The 21,470-nt window shown below is 36.8% G+C and overlaps 2 protein-coding genes across 3 annotated transcripts in view; one reads left to right on the forward strand and one right to left on the reverse strand.

Annotated features, from left to right (window-relative positions):
* The window catches only part of LOC123681227 (BMP and activin membrane-bound inhibitor homolog), a 40,958-nt gene extending 20,758 nt beyond the window's left edge, over positions 1-20,200 (forward strand). For both annotated transcript variants that reach the window (XM_045619491.1, XM_045619490.1), the window contains exons 2-5: positions 10,519-10,675; positions 18,397-18,542; positions 18,650-18,836; positions 19,203-20,200. In XM_045619491.1, coding sequence (XP_045475447.1) covers positions 10,519-10,675; positions 18,397-18,542; positions 18,650-18,836; positions 19,203-19,614 — 902 coding nt within the window. In that variant the 3' untranslated portion in view covers positions 19,615-20,200. The remainder of the gene's footprint in view (positions 1-10,518; positions 10,676-18,396; positions 18,543-18,649; positions 18,837-19,202) is intronic.
* A 443-nt stretch (positions 20,201-20,643) lies between these two features.
* On the reverse strand, positions 20,644-21,464 carry LOC123681234 (biogenesis of lysosome-related organelles complex 1 subunit 1). The gene is made up of 3 exons (XM_045619501.1): positions 21,305-21,464; positions 21,158-21,230; positions 20,644-20,986 (listed from the first exon to the last, which is right to left on the reverse strand). The coding sequence occupies exons 1-3, from the start codon at positions 21,363-21,365 to the stop codon at positions 20,752-20,754; spliced, it is 369 nt and encodes a 122-aa protein (XP_045475457.1). The 5' UTR covers positions 21,366-21,464; the 3' UTR covers positions 20,644-20,751.
* Positions 21,465-21,470: the final 6 nt, after the last annotated feature.

A 21,470-nucleotide genomic window follows, 5' to 3' on the forward strand; every position in this document is an offset into this window, starting at 1 on the left:
ACCCTGTATCTCGAAAACGAATCATTTGCTGACCCAGGTTCAAAGGACTTTTTTCTTTTAATATTCCGAGGAATCTGTCATTTTTTATTGTACCTCCTGCATAAAATGTTAGATTTCTATATCTTTCCCAACTATACAGATATGGAGCATCGTGCTACTGTTACAAAAATACAAATTCAACCACACTATTCTCGCTTAAACATCCTTTAAACTTTTCTGTATTCACCCTGCGTCGTTTGCGCATTTTTCCCGAAAGATCGTAAAAAAAGTACACGGGCTGCAGATCCGGTTGATTAGTGGTCTCTGATAGATTACAAAACACGCTTAACGACCGGCGTATCTTAGCGTATATATACGAGGGACATCGGCCCGATGTCCAATATATACCCGAACTAATTAAAACTTATTTTATATAAGTAAACGGGCGAGCTAATGAAACGGGTATTTAATCGATTCAGAAATCTCCATGTGGTCCTTCGACGAGGATAAAAAGCCGATTAGCAGACTGGAACTGGTTATTGAAAATCTCGATGCAGTTATGTTATCGTCTAAGTGATTTTACGGGATATCTGCATGCCTGCATTGGCGTAACAAGGGTCTAGCTGATGGGCGGTCTTCGCTCTTTGCTGATCTTTTTACCTGGTACGTCTGAACAGGTCTCGTCTTGAAGCTGTTGTGTAGGCACGCGTAAACAAAGAGAGAAAATAAAATTGCAGGTCGAGTAAAATAGTATGCATCTTCGTTTATTTATATATAAAATAGTTATTTATAATACAAGTGCAGAAGGCATTGATATTCTTCCACGAGTTCAAAATTCAAAAACGAGCCACGAAGTGGCGAGTTTTTGAATGAACGAGTGGTAGAATTAGACTTCTGTACGAGTATTATACATTATTTTCTCTAATTCATTGCATTTTTATTGAAATTAATGAAATATTTTCATAAATATATTTTAGTGATTTTTGCATTGAAAAATGTTGGTTGGCAGAACTGATTTCTTTAAGGCAAATTGATGAATTGACAGATAAAGCCGTGGCGGAAAGTTCGGAGTACCACCATAGAATAATAAAATATAACTATGAAAACTGTGCGTTTCTGATATATTCTCGCACGATTTTGTTCTACAAGATGTGGAAGAATGAACGGAATAACCACAGAATTAGAGAAAATAATATGATTTGTTATTTTTTGCACATTTGGGAGGATTCATTTTGATCTTAAAAAAAGAGTGTATTTTAAGAGGAATCAATGGATGTTTATTTTACTGTAAAGGAATCGGATCAATTGTAGAGCATTGGGATAGACCTCATCTTTCAATGGCCAAAAAGAAAAAAGTCTAAAGATGTTAAATCACAAGATCGCGGTGGCCAATTGTGATCAGCCCTTCGAAAAATAACAAGAAACTTTCATTGCAAAATTGTATCTTCGAAACTAAAAGTATTAGTATACACAACACCTACTTTTCTGAAGATCCTAAATGACCTGCATTCACCACCATTCATGTTACGCCCTGTACATCAACTATGAGATTATATGCGTAAGTGCATCATGCGTTGTTTCCTAAACCATTATCTTAGTGGGAATTTACTGTTTGCTATCTAAGTGGGAAATTTGAACGGTTAAGTTTTCTTTTAATAGAATTTTTGGGTAATTGACACCAGCTGGAAATAACTATTTCCAGATAAAAGAAAACTTTACCGAGATAATGCTTCAGAAAATGTTGACCTAAGAAAAAATGCGATATAAATGTTGTTCTTTGTCATTCATTGCTTCTTTGAACAACCTGCAAATTGATTTTTTGCGGGATCCAGTGTTCCGAGTTCCTGATGTTGCCAAGACGGTAGGCCGTTTTTATTGGTTGCTAGCGAGGTTGCTAGGCTAATTGCCGACATCTCCATAACAACACATTCAATTTTACGAAAAACAAGAACCCCAACACTCTGAGTTTTCAGCCAATTTAGGTAAACAAACATCTGGTGTTGGTTAAGCGACTGCTTGAAAAATGAATTGAATTCTTCTAATCTGATAAAAAGATGAATCATCGTACGTGCATTATTAAGAGTTCGAAATATTTAATTACAATTAGAATTTTGGTTGGAACTGAAAACATTTTGAGTATTTCTAAAAGCTAATATTCCTTCTGTTTATTGAATCAAGTAAATGAACAATTTAGAAATTATTTTATTTAGCCGATATCCGATAAATATAAACTTTGCTCCCCTTTGCTGAAGGAAGAGCAAGACTTTTGGGTTGAAAAAAATTTTAAATTGAAAAAAAAAATGTAAAATGCATTTCCGATCATTCTGAACTACTTTGGTTTCGTGTATGTACAGGGTGTCCCAAATTCGATCCTTGAAATGGATGACCTTTTCAAAGAACGGATAGCAAATCTACAGCTAAAAAACTGCATTGAAAAGTACAGGGCGTCCCATTTTAAAACACCATCTTTCCTTTACCTCTCTAAAACGGTAATTGATTTTTATGATATGTTATGAGTACCTTATGAACCAAACTGAAAAAAATATTTGAGAATTTGTCTTATATCTAGATATTAACCTTCGTTTTTTGGCCAATTTTTGTCATTTTGAGAAAATTCCCTTAATTTTGATCGGCTATATCTCGGTTGATATCAGTTTGAGAAGAAAGTTTGTGAATACAAAATCGTAGAGAATTTAATGCTCTACAACTTCGATAATGAACACATGGTCGAAAAACACTTAGTTTAGAAGTTATGGGCAGAAAACTAAAAACAATTCGAAAATGTTGAGATTCTCCTCAAGTTAGGATAGGAATTTTTTCCATTGGACCCCACTTTTTTTGTTTTCTCAACTGAACTATAAAGGAAAGGTTAATGATTTTATTCCTCGAACGAATTTTATGTTTTATAATTGCAAATAATGAGTCAAAAACCGCAAGGACTATTTTCGGTAACCTGATAGTCGACAGTCGCTCGAGATAGTAGTCATAATAAAAGTCAGAGTGTTCACAAGTGGGCACTGGCCATTCTCAGTTTCTCCGTTCTCGGAACAACCACCGACATTCTGCTTGTGTAAACACCAGAATCATCGTGCCCCTAATTGGAGAGACAGAGAGAGAGAGAAGGAATTTCGGGCCCCTGTAATTTTCGTCCAGGCGGACAAAGACGGTAGGAGGGCCCCCGAGATGCGGGTCCCCGCCATTATTTACCTGGTTCTGGGGGCCTCGGATCCTCCGGTTACTCGTTAAACGTAATTAGACCACTCGAATAATTACTTAATAACACGTATAAGACGGCGTCCTATTCTCTACCCCGCTTGTGTGAGTGCACGATTCGTAATTCGAAAACGATTTCTAGGTACGAGTGAGAGAGTCCAAATTGCTGCTTTTATTTGTGGGAATGCCGTTTTAATACGCCGTCCGGGACGGTCTAGACTCTCGGAGTCACCAATTTGGACCGTCGATGGCGCTTTTAATTCTAGTTGTGCGAGGGGTTATTCTCTGTTGTTTTTTTTTTAGTCCTATCTTCTCTCGGTTTGTTATTTTCTATAATATCGGTTTATTATTTCTTTATGTAGGAATGTTTCGAATCTAATTGGATGGACGGTTATATCTTTCATTGTGAAATTGGTCGATTTGGATTATTATTTTCGATAACTAACATTTGGAATCGTTCGATTCCAGGAAAAAATTGTTCTATGAACTTAATAATGTGCTGAACCAATATTTTAATAACCTCCTTCAGCAATAAAGAATAAAATTTGTTCGAAATGTCCACCTTGGCTTGAACTTCTGAGTAATAAACAGATAGAGGGAGCATATGCCATTTTCAGTAAGCATATTTTGTCCCCAACATGAACTGTCAAGTTTGACATGAAGCGTGCGGAAATGAAAACATATCAGTGATACGATATTTCACTCAATTTGCAAGTTTCACCACAAAGAACGCACTTCTTATGTTTCATAGTGAATCAACGTTTCATATTAACTCAAAATATATTGAAATAAATACCTAAATATATCAGCAATTCGGAAAACAAACTTCAAGCGCGCCTAAACACCTGAAACAACCGATGACACTAGGAGAGCAAAAGTTGCCAAACCTTAGATTTCAGCATGTAGATACAGAAAATAATAAATATTCTGTTTATTACAAATTCGACAATTAGGAAAAATATCGGATTCCAAATATTCAAATTTGTATATTCAATCGGGAATAACTCAAATAAATATATTTCATTCAATATAATATACATTGATAACGATATAGTAAAATTGTGGATTTGGAAATATATCACAATTCGACAACGTAATCTAACCATGGGGACATGTAAAAATCTATGCTTATTACACTATAGTTGAAATTTTCTGGAATTTTGTTATTCTGCGGTCATTTTATTTCAAGTGACAGTATATTGTTTTCGTTTCCAAGATCTGGGGAGTTGAATGTATTCCAAATAAATAACAAATTTAAAAAAAAGAGATCTTGAGTCCTTGAAGATTTTTCCTCTAAGTCTAATAGTTTTCGGGATATTTTCAGTAAGCATTCAATTTAGAACAACCTGTTCTATTCCGTTGCATTTTTATGGTTTGGTTCGCTTGTAAACAAGCCTAAGATTCTTCGATACACCCAGTCGCAGTATGTAGAGCATCACACGCATTTGAAAAACGCAATAGCTTCCGGTTGGTCACCAAACCGACCAGATCTACTTCCTATACGATTGCAACATCCTATAAGGGACTTTTCTCGGAACAATCGAACGTACTTTCCACAGCCACATCTTTCAGCGAAAATCCATCCATCCGTTTATGTCATCGACGATTCCAAGAAGTCTGACTAAAAAAAAAAAAAATCGGTCACCGCAACGAATCTGCGTCATAAGTCACCGAGATAAACTCTTAAAAGGTCTCTAATGCATCGTCGAGACGCACTAAAATCCCGAAAAAAAGTCAACGGAGCGGAGAGTGGTTTTCGATAAGCGAAAGAGCAAGAGATAATTACGGATGGGTTATGGCCCCACCGGATGCGACTACGGTAGACTTTTTGGGGTACCGCCGGTGCACTCTCGACGTCACATGGTCGAGCTGGCGCCAATGGCCCGACCTCTTTGTCGTGGCGGTGCAGCCGAAACGTGCGGAATTCCTAAAAATATATCTCTGGAAAGCCGCGTGAGAGTGGGTAAGGCCACTTGAACGCATCGGGGACTTTTCGAGTGGATGTCGTTCGAAATTTCGTTCTTCGAGGAGAGGTACGTCATAGGCTGTTGAAAAAATGAGCTTTGGGGGTCTTTTAAGTGGATATAATAGAGGTTCGTTATACGTTTAAGTTTTTGTGGAAAGAATATTTCGGGTTGTTCGATTTTTTTCATGTTGATGACTTGAAATTAGAGCTTTTGCGAGTTTATGAATGGTTTTCCAGTAGGATAAATACTATTTACAATGCTTATTTCTAATGGCACACAATTTTAAATTTTTTTACATATTTTAAGTCATTTATGGCTGGTTTATGAAAGGCCAATCAACGTAAAATACGCTCTATTAGTGTGACGTCACACACCGCCATTTTTGGTTCTCCTGTCAGTGTTCGGAATCCAAACAAATAAATTGTCATTCAAATTAGTACGGTGTCGTTAAAGGAATTGGCTCATTTTGATAATTAAGATTTCAGTATTAATTGATAGACAGAAGGAACGAGGTTAATACCAGTAAATTTGAATCCTGTATCATTCCCCAGATTTTGTAAAAAGCCGTGTTTATTAATTGAACTTCAAGTTCGAACTTACTGGCATTAATCTCGTGCCTTCTGTCTATCAATTAATAGTAAAATCGTTCCTTGAATATTCTTAGTTATCAAAATGAGCCAATTGAATAGCATAGAAGTTTCACCGATTCCAAATCATCACAATTCAAAATGAAATGCGAAAAGACTGAAAAGAACTATTTATATCAGTAAACCTGAATCCAAGAGTAACCTTACGTGAAGTATTGTCACAGAGTAACATAAAATTCAGGTGTGTTGGTTATTCAACCAACAATCGTCGATTTGAAGCCGGTATATCAACAGAAAATGCCATAGTATTTAATTAAAGTTACGCAATCCATCGCCACACATTCGCTTTCAGAGAAATAACTTACGGGTACTTTGGCGCATATGAAGTACCGATATATGCCACATCAATTAAGCTGTTGCATAAGAGAAAATAACATTTGACTCGATCACAATCGAAAAAAAGACACCAAATCGATTTTGGAAAGGCGATGTTATTGGGCGTAGTAGTTCCTTGATTGAAAACCAAGGGAAAAAATGAAGTTGAAGCAAAATCTTGGCTTTTTGAAGAGTTTCCGGGGTCTGCACCACGAAAATCAACCATCATTTATTTGTACGCTAAGTTTGAACGTGGTGAAATGAGCACCGACGACGACGAACGCAGTGGACGCCCAAAAGACGCTGTCATCGACGAAAAAATAAAAAAAGTTCACAAAATAATTTTGAATGACCGTAAAGTGAAGTTGATCGAGATAGCAGACATTGTGAAGATATCATCTGAACGAGTACATCATATCATTCGCGAATATTTGTACATGAGAAAGCTGTGTGCAAAATGGGTGCCGCGCGAGCTCACAATCGATCAAAAGCAACAACGTGTTAATGATTCTGAGCAGTGTTTGAAGCTGTTCAAGTGCAATAAACCTGAATTTTTGCGTCGATAAGTGACAATGGATGAAACATGGCATCATCATTACACTCCGGAGTCTAATCGAAAGTGAGCTGAGTGGACTGCGCACGATGATCCGAATCCAAAGCGAGGAAAAACACAACAGTCAGCTGGCAAGGTTATGGCATCAGTATTCTGGGATGCACAAGGTATAACATCCATTGATTACCTCCAAATGGGCCAGACCATCAACAGCGATTATTATATAGCGTTATTGGATCGTTTAAAGGATGAAATCGTTAAAAAACGGCCCCATTTGAAGAAAAAAAGGTGCTGTTTCATCATGACAATACGCCGTGTCACAAATCAATGAAAACAATGGTAAAATTTCATGAATTGGGCTTCGAATTGCTTCTGCATCCACTGTATTTGCCAGATCTGGCCCCCAGTGACTTTTTCCTGTTCTCAGACCTGAAAAGAATGCTCGCTGGAAAGAAATTTAGCGCCAATGAAGAAGTAATCGCCGAAACTGAGACCTTTTTTGAAGCGAAAGACAAATTGTACAACAAAAATGGTATCGAAAAGTTGTGAGATCGCTATTATCGCTGTATCGCTCTCGAAGGTAACTATGTTGAATAATAAAATCGAATTTTGCCAAAAAAATGTGTTTTACTATGTTGGACCGGAGACTTTTCAATTGGCCTGTTACGTTGTGCTTGTGATTTCTCGATATCGGCCTCTCATCTAGGACAGCAGCGTACACGTTGGGAAGTGTTCCATCCTGGTGAAGATTGGCCTTCGTTCGGATGGGAAAATAACACTTCACAACTTTAACACGATCTATTGATTAATTCACATCAAGAAGAGATACAGGGATTTTGTAACCGTGAACATTTCAATTCCCATCGAGAACCATTGATTATAATTAGCGGCAGTAAAATTGTACTCGCGGTATATACGAATCAGAGGCGTATTTGTGGTATTCGACTGTGAGAACTCAATAAGCTGTATCTAGTGGGTGGTCGGAAAGTATTGAGAATGGAAAAAATGATATATTCGAGTATAAAAGGGCGGTCACCAAATTATTATCTCATCCATGATGAAAGATCATACTATAATTTTATTAGACTGTCGACTCTGCTGGGCCCATAACATGTTAACGTTTACAGTGTTTTTTGGATAAATGATTACCTCAATGAAAGTAATGACTGTTATATCAACCAAATTATTTTCTCTGTTAACTGAACGGTCTTATCATCAATAAAACAACAGCGAAGGATGTTTTTGGAGTTATTCTAAATAGAATGTTGCCATCTATATCACTCAACTTATGAAGTTAAATGAATTAAACTATTAAATAAATTCTTGTTCTGCGCAGGACAGTTCCCTGTAACAAAGTTAGAAATTTGAAAAATAATATCGAATCAAAGTTCACCAATCTTAGAAATGGAAATTTATAAATTCATACTTATTTTTAATATGACATTTACAGAATACGAATAAGCAGCTCTAGAATCATAGAGTAATGAACATAGATAGAGGGAGTATACCTACGCCACCTTTACATGTCCCCAACATGCTTAGATTACGTTGTCGGATTGTGATATATTTTCAAATCCACAATTTTACTATATCGTTGTGAATGTATATTTTATTGACTGAAATATATATATATATATTTGAGTGATTCCCGATGAAATATCCAAATTTGAATATTTGAAATCCGATATCTTTTCTAATTGTCGAATTTATAATAAGCAGAATATTTATTATTTTCTGTATCTTCCTGCTGAAATTCAAGGTTTGGCAACTTCAGCTCTCCTAGTGTCATCGGTTGTTTCACGTCGTTTGGCGCGCTTGAAGTTTGTTTTCTGAATTTCTGATATATTCAGGTATTTATTTCAATATAATTTGAGTTGATATGAAACGTTGATTCACTATAGGACATAAGAAGTGCGTTCTTTGTGGATAAACTCGTGAATTGAGTGGAATATCGTATCACTGATATGTTTACATTTCCGCGCACTTCATGTCAAATTTGACAGTTCATGTTGGGGACAAAATTTGCTTACTAAAAATGACATATGCTCCCTCTATCTATGTTCATTACTGAGTCTCGAATAGACTTGATTTCTGAGCCTATTCTGGGTGATTTCAGAACCAAATTTGCCATATTTCATAGAACTTTCCCTGAAGCAAACATTGTTGCCATGTTGCATCGAAAATTTATAAATTTAGGGAATTAACAAATTCGGTAAACATTAATAAGCGTTCAACACGAATTTTTCGTCCGCAGACGATTCCAAACTCGCGATAAAAAACCAGAATTAATTCTTTACGCGTCCTATTCGATCGCTGAATCACCGATACGGTTTTTTCTACCAAATAAGGGACCGCGCGCTCGTTCTGTATACGTTCATTTCCTGTCTACTCCCCTTTACTTTACGATTATTATCATTATTTCCGAGCGACGTGTTATTACGGCGCCACCGATTCTTTTTGCAACAATGGAAACTAGCACCACATCCGTCGGTCGGCCCGAGTCTATCTAAAAGAGAGGAATAAAATTATAAGGTTGATTGCAATGCAAGGCAGCAGCAGCGCTGATTTCGAGCGCCACGAGGTATTAATTGCAGAGGTTTGCGAGGATTTGAAACTTTGGAAAAAAAAATTTTAATGATACGTGAAGGCGAATGCTGTGCGGACCTTGAGAGGATTGATATCTGTGATTGAAAAGTCTGGCGATGCGAATCGTGAGATAGAAATTCGGTTTGGGAAGATCGCGTGTTTGTTATTTTTATTTCGGTTGGGAAGGTGAGAAAGAATTTCGCCTTGTTACTAAATCGTATTTCTAATGTCTTGAATGGGCTTGAAAGATTCCTTGATTCCTCAAATATTCATACCAAAATGGTCCTCTGTGAATTTCTGACTCTTTACTAAAGGGTGTTTTTTTTAGAGCTATAGAACTTAAAATTGCAATAAAACAACGATGGATTATTCGATTAACATGAATTTTATTTATCCGCAAGATAATCTTGTGGCATTACATTGTAAATATGATTTCTGGCATATGACCGCCACGGTTGGCTCGGATGTAGTCCAATCTGGACGTCCAATTTTCGATTACTTTTTCCAACATTTGTGGCCGTATATCGGCAATAACACGGCGAATGTTGTCTTCCAAATGGTCAAGGGTTTGTGGCTTATCCGCATAGACCAATGACTTTACATAGCCCCACAGGAAGTAGTCTAGCGGTGTTAAATCACAAGATCTTGGAGGCCAATTCACAGGTCCAAAACGTAAAATTAGGCGGTCACCAAACGTGTCTTTCAATAAATCGATTGTGGCACGAGCTGTGTGACATGTTGCGCCGTCTTGTTGGAACCACAGCTCCTGGACATCATGGTTGTTCAATTCAGGAAAGAAAAAGTTAGTAATCATGGCTCTATACCGATCACCATTGACTGTAACGTTCTGGCCATCATCGTTTCTGAAGAAGTACGAACCAATGATTCCACCAGCCCATAAAGCGCACCAAACAGTCAGTTTTTCTGGATGTAACGGTGTTTCGACATACACTTGAGGATTGGCTTCACTCCAAATGCGGCAGTTTTGTTTGTTGACGTAGCCATTCAACCAGAAGTGCGCTTCATCGCTAAACAAAATTCGCGCGATACGTATTCCGCACAGAATCATTATTATATATTTTTTTATTTTTCCCTATGTTGGAAGGAGTATTTGAGAAAAATAATTTCATATCAATTGAGGAAATGAAATCCAGTAAAAAGCATTCGAGAGCAATCGAACATTAAATATTAATGTACAACTTTGAGACTAACCCTGTCTAGATAAATATTATGTTCCTAACAGAATTTTTTGTTCCAGATTACGTGAGATGTTTCTGCAACCTGCCATCTTGCGTGCATACTGGTTACATGTGCAAATCTAGCGGTGCCGGTTGTTTCTTCGATTTGTGGGAAGGCACCGGTCATCCTACGGGATACCGTGGAAGACATGGATGTTTGGAACTCATCAACACAAAGTAAGTAAAAACAAAAATAAAACATTTTCGAGAATTGGAAAAAATCATAAGATATACCACAAAATAGTAAAATGATATTGAATTCACAACAGTTCTTAGTCTCCAATTGACGCATGAGTGACCGAACGCTCAAAAGTTCCCGACTTCAAGTCAGTGCTTTCCTAACTTTTTTATAATTAGATTTAGTGGAAAGGTACTTCTATAGAGACCTACAATCAATTCTTTCGGTAACGCTATCGAATCGCTGGCGATGTTATTGACCCAACAAGCGACAATTATCAGGTAATTGCCCCAATTAAACAGAACAGAAATTCAATTCGTTCACATCCGACACATTCCAACAATTAATGTATTCCTTGAAAACGTTCTCTTATCTATTTTTCGACCGATACGCAGTTTTGAACGCGGTCGAAATCAAAAAGATTCAATAAAGAAAGCAGATAAGCGGTGATTAAAACCGCTATAGAGATATGAGTCACGGCATAATTAGAGTCAAATATTGATAGTTAATTAGTCTTTACTATATACATATCGCGTATTTAATGCGGTTAGTAGAAATGGATCTGTTATTCGCTGATAATGGAAAGTTTCTGTATGGAATTATGTATTATAACAAAGGCAGTGTGAAATGTTGAAAATAGATCTTCAATACAGATTCTACCAATCTATAGGGTGTTTTTTTTCGAGGTATATAACTTTAAGTTGGCATTACTGTTCAAGATGGCGACCGATTTAACAGCTGTCAACTGATTTATTCTCAGTTTGGTTTAGCAATTCATCATGAATAGACTCACGCCTGAACAACGCTTGCAAATAGTGCAATTTTATTTCGAAAATAATGGTTCTGTGCGGAATACGTATCGCGCACTACGTCCATTTTATTTTGTTTAGCGATGAAGCGCACTTCTGGTTGAATGGCTACGTCAACAAACAAAACTGCCGCATTTGGATTGAAGCTAATCCTCAAGTGTATGTCGAAACACCGTTACATCCAGAAAAACTGACTGTTTGGTGCGCTTTATGGGCTGGTGGAATCATTGGTCCGTACTTCTTCAAAAACGATGATGGCCAGAACGTCACAGTCAATGGTGATCGGTATAGACTTATAGAGCCATGATTACTATCCTTTTCATTCCTGAATTGAACAACCATGATGTCCAGGAGCTGTGGTTCCAACAAGACGGCGCAACATGTCACACAGCTCGTGCCACAATCGATTTATTGAAAAACACGTTTGGTGACCGCGTAATTTCACGTTTTGGACCTGTGAATTGGCCTCCAAGATCTTGTGATTTAACACCGCTAGACTACTTATTGTGGGGCTATGTAAAGTCATTGGTCTATGCGGATAAGCCACAAACCCTTGACCATTTGGAAGACAACATTCGCTGTGTTATTGCCGATATACGACCACAAATGTTGGAAAAAGTCATCGAAAATTGGACGTCCAGATTGGACTACATCCGAGCCAGTCATGGCGGTCATATGCCAGAAATCATATTTAAAATGTAATGGCACAAGATTATCTTGCGGATAAATAAAATTCATGTCAATCGAATAATCCATCGTTGTTTCATTGCAATTTAAAGTTCTATAGCTCTGAAAAAAACACCCTTTATATAAAGAATTATCGTATATTTTACACTTCTTATGGTAATTCCTAGTTCCCTTCGAAATCAATTCGTCAATTTTTTCAGTTTCCGATCGTTCGCTGAGCGAAAATTGTCGCGTGGGCGCCAAATAAGGATCTCTCTGTTCTTCGTCTCGAATTTATCACGTCCGTATATCCGAAGCACCTACAGGCCCGCAGTATACACGTCCGACCTAACCGTGTACCATGTTTGGTTTTCCAACCATAACAAGCCGATCGTGATTATAATTTGAACAAATAACGTTCCTCTTGGACATTGTTTGATAATTTACATTATACGGAGATCGATCCGGCCTACGCACACTTGCAACAAAGCATTCGCATCAGCTTCGTCGAATTGTTATCGGGTTTTTGCACTTCTCATTCTTCCCAACCCTTTTGCCTAGGGACATTTAGATTTGCACGGTTGGGAATTTTTCATCTTAGGATTAATGTGCAAAATTTTCATTGACGGGACTATTGAAGAGAAAATTCGATGTATCATTAACGTTGTGTTTTTCATGACTAACTTTCAACAAGAAACCAAAAAGTGTAGTAATGGACCAAAATTTCTTTTTACATTTATCTAAACTACCAGTGGTCCCCAAAAAAAAAGGTCTGGAGAAAAGAAGCGGGCACTGTTCCAGAAAAAATATCACCCTGTAGTTTTGCATTCAAAATAAGCAATTCAAACAATGAAAACTTTAAGTTGGGAATATAAAGGGTGTTTTTTTAGAGCTATAGAACTTTAAATTGCAATTCAAAAAACGATTCGATTGACATGAATTTTATTTATCCGCAAGATAATCTTGTGGCATTACATTTTAAATATGATTTCTGGCATATGACCGCCACGGCTGGCTCGGATGTAGTCCAATCTGGACGTCCAATTTTCGATTACTTTTTCCAACATTTGTGGCCGTATATCGACAATAACACGGCGAATGTTGTCTTCCAAATGGTCAAGGGTTTGTGGCTTATCCGCATAGACCAATGACTTTACATAGCCCCACAGGAAGACGTCTAGCGGTGTTAAATCACAAGATCTTGGAGGCCAATTCACAGGTCCAAAACGTGAAATTAGGCGGTCACCAAACGTGTCTTTCAATAAATCGATTGTGGCACGAGCTGTGTGACATGTTGCGCCGTCTTGTTGGAACAACAGCTCCTGGACATCATGGTTGTTCAATTCAGGAATGAGAAAGTTAGTAATCACCAGCCCATAAAGCGCACCAAACAGTCAGTTTTTCTGGATATAACGGTGTTTCGACATACACTTGAGGATTAGCTTCACTCCAAATGCGGCAGTTTTGTTTGTTGACGCAGCCATTCAACCAGAAGTGCGCTTCATCGCTTAACAAAATAAAATGGACGTAGTGCGCGATACGTATTCCGCACAGAACCATTATTTTCGAAATAAAATTACACTATTTACAAGCGTTGTTCAGGCGTGAGTCTATTCATGATGAATTGCCAAACCAAACTGAGAATAAATCACTTGACAGCTGTTAAATCGGTCGCCATCTTCAACAGTAATGCCAACTTAAAGTTATATACCTCGAAAAAAAACACCCGTTATAAGCCAAATTCGAATTGGATCTCCGGTTTCGAATATAACTGACTGTGTGATATTAGCTGCCAGCTGCGCGCTACCTTTTTTTATGGGACTATTTTCTTAAAATGATCCGAGGAATCTGTTATTTTCGGTTTTACATCCAATTCAGGAACACACATCTGAAAACATCGATCTTATCAGGCCCATCATAGTGTAGACGCTAGAGTCAAGTTTGGAATATCAAACTTGATTAGTTCTCTTGATTGGTTCATTTAACAACAACGTGAAATAATCCAAAACCTCCAGCAGCAGTTTTTTCGATTGGACACACATCGGTACCAAGTTGCGCAACCGAAGAATATAGCATCTGCAGGAAGTGGATTCCGAAGGAGCAAAGAGATACCGCAGATTGGCAATAATGAATAAGTTGAGGTTATTATTCCAAGATAACAAACACCGTTAGTTTCATTTCAGAGCCCATTTCCGAACCGTACGGACGTAATCATCGCCATCATCAGGCGGTTTGCGAACGAGCTGGCATAAACCGGCCACCTTTGATTTACACCGACGATTGCACGTTGAAAACGTCAATTTTTTTTTTCTTCTGGGAGTCCGAGAACGGTGGGAATAACGCTAGACGAAGATTGCGATTGCTCTCTAATGCGTTATTGCAACTGTATCGACTGTGGAACGGTATGCATCTTGGTATGTAATTGTCTTTATCTGACGTGAAAATTGAGGCCTTATTTCGGTCCACACCAAGTTTTCTCTTCCTTGAACTGAAAACCATCTGTCTATATCCATTTATACTTTTCAATAGGACTGCAAGTTACCAGAGATACCGTAATATTTTGGACAGCTGGCAGCTAAGATCACACTGTCAGTTATAATCTAAACAGGAGGTGAAAAGAACTGTTCTTTACTCGATTTACATAACAGTTCGTTTTTCTGTTCAGTTGGATTCTTCTTTTAACTAGAATTTAAACTGGCGAATTTCTTATTTTCTTCTTTTGGGTGGTTATGATGTCTCAATATAGTATAATGATAGCAGAAAATTAGAACAAGAAGTGTAGTGGTGGAATGTACGATTCTTGCAGTCTAGAGCAATCTCGAGTATTACAACGGAAACTCAATTTTGGCATGGATATTCCCAATTTAAAATTGTCATCTTGTGAAATGCTAATTTTAAATGCAAATCTACAGGGTGTTATTTTTTCTGGACCAGGACTCGCTTTGGTCCAATACTACACTTTTTGTTTTCTTGAAGTTCTGTCGTATCTGCTACCGGCTTTGAAAAAAACGTAAAAGAGTGTTGCACAACTGTCCTTTAGTTTTATAGCAATTGGGTTCAGTTGGTGATGTATTACATTGTGTCGCATCGAATTCATCGACTAACTTCATTCGAAATTCAAGTACCCTACTTGACGTTGATGGCTTTCTCGCGAGTTGGCGTCTTTCTTAAGACACACTTGTCACCCGTCAAAAAAGAATCTTGAGTCATGTGTGTCCGACAGCGCCACTCCTCCGGCGCCTGTCGCTAAAAGGTCTCTCTACAAGGAAAACGGGAAATTTTCAGTTCCTGATTCACTCTCCTATAAATAAACTGCAACCGAGGATAGGAACAATAAATATCGCGTATATCTATACGTTCTTAAATTAGAACGGAATATACACTGTGTCCGTAAAGTATGGAACAAATTCATTCTTAGCTAAACAGACCATTTTAAGAAATAATCCTGAAACACGTCGATTTTTTATTTTGATTTTCCGTATTTTAAAATAATAATCTAATATACAGGGTGAATTACTTTCGAGTAATGACGTCAACGTCATTTCTTTTAAATGGAACACCCCCATTTTGACTCAATTTTCCGATTACTCTAGCTGAACTGATTTCAAAAATGTATCACATGTTGATTCCAATTGGTACAGGGTGGACAAAAATACAATAGTTTTGTGTGTGCCCATAAAGTAACGCGTAACATTCTTTATTAGTTAAATTAACAATATTATCGAAAATACTTTTTGTCTAGCGGCAATTCGTTTGAATGAAACATCCAGTAGTTTGTTACATTTTTGAATTAATAAAAATGTATAAAAATAAGAAATAATTTCTTTCATATTCTGTCTGTTAGACCACAAGTACCAAACATGTTTGGAAAAAGCTCATTTTTATTAATCTAAAAATGTAACAAACTACAGGGTGTTACATTCAAACCAAATGCCGCTAGACAATAAGTATTTTTGATAATATTGTTTATTTAACTAATAAAGAATGTTACGCGTTACTTTATGAGCACACACAAAACTATTGTATTTTTGTCCACCCTGTACCAATTGGAATCAACATGTGATACATTTTTGGAATCAGCTCAGCTAGAGTCATCGGAAAATTGAGACAAAATGGGGGTGTTCCATTAAAAAAAAAATGACGGTGACGTCATTACTCGAAAGTAATTCACCCTGTATATTAGATTAATATTTTGAAATACGGTAAATTAAAATAAAAAATCGACGTGTTTCAGGATTATTTCTCAAAATGGTCTGTTTAGCTAAAAATGAATTTGTTCCATACTTTACGGACACAGTGTATATACGTTTCTTAAATTAGAACGGAATAGTGAATCATTGGATTGCACAAAACGCGGTTGCAATAGTGCGGGGAGATTGAGGAGAAAAAAAAAGGTCTGCTGCCGCCGGCGTCAAGGTGTTCCACTGTAGAAAAAAAATGGTTTTGGCGCCTCGATTGTTTACCATCGATATAATTTATTCGTTGTGCAGTTTGTTGTATCTGAATCGATTAGGTAGGGAGATATTGTTGAAAAGTTGCGGTGTGGAAGTCAGTCGAGCGTGTTGCACGTGGACACGGCACTTGAACTTACACGGCCGGCATCAGTGGCGTTCCGTTATGTGCATCTAGCTGATGATAGTCTATTAGATAAACTTGTTTATTATTTTTAAAAATCAACTTTTGGAATCGATCGAGGAAAAAATAATAATTCACTCACCTTGAAAATTCCACAGTTTACGTTTTGGAACGTGCAGAATCCAAAAACGAAATACAGGGTGCTCCGAAAATGGTGGTACTACATAGGCGTACAACTTTGCTTCCGCCGTTTTTTTTCCGAAATTCAAAGCTTTATTGTAAAAACTGATTATACATTTATGATTCAAAGTATTGTCCATCGCTGGCCACTACTTTCTCCCAACTTTCAGGCAGCGTACGAATCCCGCGTTAAAAAAACTGGTCATCTTTTAAAGCGATCCACGAATCGATCTAATTCTTTACATCTTCATAAGACCGGAAGTGCTGGTCAGCCAGGCCGTGTGCCATTGATCGAAACAAGTGATAGTCCGAGGGAGCAACGTGTGGAGAATACGGCGGGTGGGGTAGGATTTCTCATTTCAATGTTTTCAAGTATGTCTTGACCACTTAAGCAACATGAGGTCGAGCATTATCATTCTGTAAAATCAATTTATCATGTCTTTCGTTGTATTACGGCCGTTTGTCTCTCAATGCTCAGCTAAAACGCATTCATTGCGTTCGATAACGATCGACTGTGATTGTTTCAGTCGGTTTTAACAACTCATAATACACTACGCCGAACTGGTACCACTAAATACTGAGCATGACCTTGGAACCGTAAATATTCGGTTTGGCCGTCGACGTGGAAGCATGACCGGTATATCCCCATGGTTTTCTGCGCTTGGGATTATCGTAATGAACCCATTTTTCATCTCCAGTCACAATGCGATGCAGAAATCCCTTCCGTCTTTGCCTTGCAAGCAGCTGTTCACAAGCAAACAAACGCCGTTCAACATCTCTCGGCTTCAACTAGTACGGTACCCAATTTCCTTGTTTCTGAATCATTTCCATGACTTTCAGACGTTTTGAAATGGCTTGTTGCGTCACTCTCAATGATCCTGCCAATTCTTGTTGCGTTTGACACGAGTCTTGTTCAAGTAATGCCTCCAATTCTACATCTTCGTAAACCTTCTCTCTTCCACCGCCATGCTGGTCTTCGAAGTCAAAATCACCGTTCTTGAAGCGTTGAAACCACTCTCGGCACGTTCTTTCACTAATAGCGGCCTCACCATAGGTATTTGAGAGCATTCGATGAGCCTCAGCAGCAGGTTTCTTCATATTAAAGCAGAATATTAAAAACTCCTGCAAATGATGAGAATTTGGCTCCTAAGCTGACATGTTAAATCGAGAATAACGTTATGCAATGTTGTAAATCTAATACAAACAAAAATGATAGATTTCTCATATCGTTTTAATAAAAAAAATCCTATAAACATGGGTTTGCTAACGCTTTGTTTTCGAGATACAGGCTGTTGAAATTTAATTTTTTCCAGTTTTTTCCCAAAGCACTTTCCCTTCACAAGATATTCAACTCAAATTTGGCGTAGATATTCCAATTTAAAGTTTTCTTCATGTCATATGTTAATTTTGAATGCAAATCTACAGATTATGGTAGTTTATAAAAATGTTTTACACAATTGCTTATTATTAACGATAATTATTCTTTACAGAGAAACACAATGTACAAATGACAGGGAAACGATAAGAACGAACAAGAAGAACTCCTCAAAGCGTTACATTCACTGCTGCTCGCAAGATATGTGCAACCATATGGACAGCCCTCAGACAAAATTTCTCATCAACAGCACCTTTCATGGTAAGTGTAGGAGATTTTTTCATAATAGTCTAAAAGGTTTCTTTGAACTTCTATAAAAAAAAAAAATCCCATTTTCGTCTATTAACTTTTGATTTCTTGTTCCGTAGGTACAACAGTACGAAGAGAAAACATGCACAACCATAGGCCTATTGGCTATTCGAATTCAGAAGTTTGGTTCAGGGCAGCCACCATTGCTGTGCCAATATGTGGGGCAGTCATACTGTTTGTGCTCATCGCTCTGGCAATAAGAATTCTAAGGAATGAGAGACATAACTCTCTAAACTACAAACTTGGGTAAGTGGATCCATTCATATTATTATTATTATTATATGTATCGAGTATATATTGCGGCTCAGCATGAATAATATTCAAGAATTGGCTAGATGGCAGTATTGAATAATCCAGAACTAATGTTTTCTTAAGCGTTTTAAAATTTTTTTTTATTATTTTACTTTAAGTTCAGCAGAAAAAAACTTTGCTTCATATTACTAAACACAGCCAAGTGTAACTAGCACTTTCCATTAACAATTCTAAATTTGAGTCCAAATAATCAATCTGCTGCTCAAAAACATAAAATTGCTAATTTTTATATTAAAATTGTAAAAACATGAATTCAAAATTTGGCTTGGTCCGATTTCTAATGACAATATTTCCTTTCAGGCCTTCCATGTACATCCCCCACGTACCCACAAGAGAAAAGTACTGTTACCATCACTACGATTACCAAAAGAAGCAGATCCCGAGAGCCCACAACCCGATCTACAGGCCGACAACTGTAGAAATGACCAACCACCAGAGGCAGGTGGAAGCCCCTTTGCTTGTCCAAAACGAGACAAGCAACACACAAAAAAATAGTTGCAAAAACGAAACCAACGCCAAGTTGAACCAACTGCACTGTGATCCGTTGAGTGAATACCTCAACTCGGAGGGAAAGTCCATCATATTGGATATTAGGAAGGAGTGTACTAAGGAACCTCTGAATAATATCAATATGAACATCAAGGAGGAGGAAAAATACTCAGATATAAAATATGGGGATAAAGACTATGGAAAGAGTCATTACAATGTATGAAGTAGTTCAAACGACCCATTGTATATCACTGTGCAAGAAGATTCCAAAAAGATTGGGAGGATGAAAAGAAATCAATTTCAAGACAAATGTATTTAAAAAATTGGTTTTTTAAACTACAAAGATATTAATTCTCTTTGCATCAACTGAGGAATAGGTAAATGTGTAAATTAAAAAAAATTTTAATGAGACGAAAGAGGTAATTCTTGTTTCACTTATTAGGCTGTGAATATTTTTGTAACTGCCATTGTGTTGTTATTGAAGAGTTTTTTTCTCTTCTGAAAAATTGATTTGTGATTTTCGGGGAAATCCCGAATACTAACAAGAATATTGACTGCTCAATTCAGTTATTTGTATATACTAACAAGTTTTTCAATTTGTAAAAATATATTTTTATGTGAATCTCTATCTGTACCTAGTATTGTATGTAATCTCTCTATAGTTTGTATGGATTCAATTGTAAATTTCTGATTATTATTTATTTAATCATTCCTGATCGGTTATGTTTTATATTATTGTATAAATATGTTTGAGTGATTCAAACAATTTTCCATTTGTGCTTTTGAAAATATATAGTTTTATATCGTAACGACAGACTTTTATTCATCAAATATCATACCAGAACACCCAGAAAATGTAAGAATTCAAGTCAAATATTAATAATTCAAAAGTGGAAAATCAGAAACTAATTCACGATTCAATTCGAATTGAATTAAATAGATGACGCTACATATACTGCTTCAAGCGCCATCTAGCATGGACAGATGGCGCTGTGAGTAACCACTTGAAAACCCAGTATAGTCTCAGTTCAGGCGAATATGTGTAGATGGCGTTGTGGATTTGCGTTTTAAGTGTCCTCTATTGTAGAGATACCTAAGCTTAGACTTCTAAGAGAAGCTCCTTATTAGCAGGACGCTTAAAATGTTAAGCGTCCTGAGCTTTGAGACTTTGTAAATAGATAGCGTTACTTGATAGAAATATAAAAATCTACCTAGTTAAAAAACTATGGGCTGCAAATACTAAACAATAAGATTTTCAAATAAATTTTTTTATTTCAAAATGAGACAAAGGCCTGATTTGAAAGTAATATTTCAGTACAAAAAATTATTGCATAATATCTACGATCGTGCACACTGAACATTAATTTTCCTGGGAGTTCTTATAGACAATTTCTAATGCATTTGTTATCGTCTTGATCTCATTTTCAATGGTTTTAGCCCAGTTCTCCACATCACCCAATTCCTTCAAAGAACTATTGAAATTCTCAACCAAATTAAGCCACTGTTGAGTTTGCTTTGCGAAGTTCACTGCACTGTTGTGTAACTGTTTCGCTTCAGCGTCCAACTTCTTTTGATTCAAGTATGCTTGGGCTACCCTATACACAAAATCAATTGATTAATTCACATACGTTTACTGCATAATAATTTTTTTCTATTTTATGGTGAACATCTTGTGTTCTTTCCATACCCAAGTTGAAATATTTAGACTCTGATACAGTACGATTGTCTTCTGGAAATATGTATAATTATATGAATACACATCATACCCAACATTTAAATGATCCACCAGAGCCTGAGTCATCAAATTTGCTGCATTACATGCTTCTTTCCTCTTAATTTCTGCAAAAACTCATTTCCACTAGTCTATTCGGGAAAAGTACTATGTTTATTATTCAATTGAGTTATTGAAATACCTTGAATTTCTTTTTTAACAGCTTGTTTACTTTGGTGTTCTTTAACCATTGACATCAACATTATAATATATTAATTAATCGACTATATCGATTAAAAATAAAGTAGTAAATTAATATGAATTGTTTACATGAAAACTGTCAATAATTAGGGTTATGTAAACAATTT

Source organism: Harmonia axyridis, chromosome 5, assembly GCF_914767665.1.
Source record: "Harmonia axyridis chromosome 5, icHarAxyr1.1, whole genome shotgun sequence".
Classification (NCBI taxonomy): domain Eukaryota; kingdom Metazoa; phylum Arthropoda; class Insecta; order Coleoptera; family Coccinellidae; genus Harmonia; species Harmonia axyridis.

Excerpts from the sequence above, each read along its gene's own strand:
- LOC123681234 (XM_045619501.1), bottom strand. The coding sequence starts at position 21,365 with ATGTTGATGTCAATGGTTAAAGAACACCAAAGTAAACAAGCTGTTAAA. Across the intron at positions 21,231-21,304 it reads TGTTAAAAAAGAAATTCAAG|AAATTAAGAGGAAAGAAGCA; the intron begins GTATTTCAATAA and ends GAGTTTTTGCAG. Across the intron at positions 20,987-21,157 it reads GTGGATCATTTAAATGTTGG|GGTAGCCCAAGCATACTTGA; the intron begins GTATGATGTGTA and ends TTTTGTGTATAG.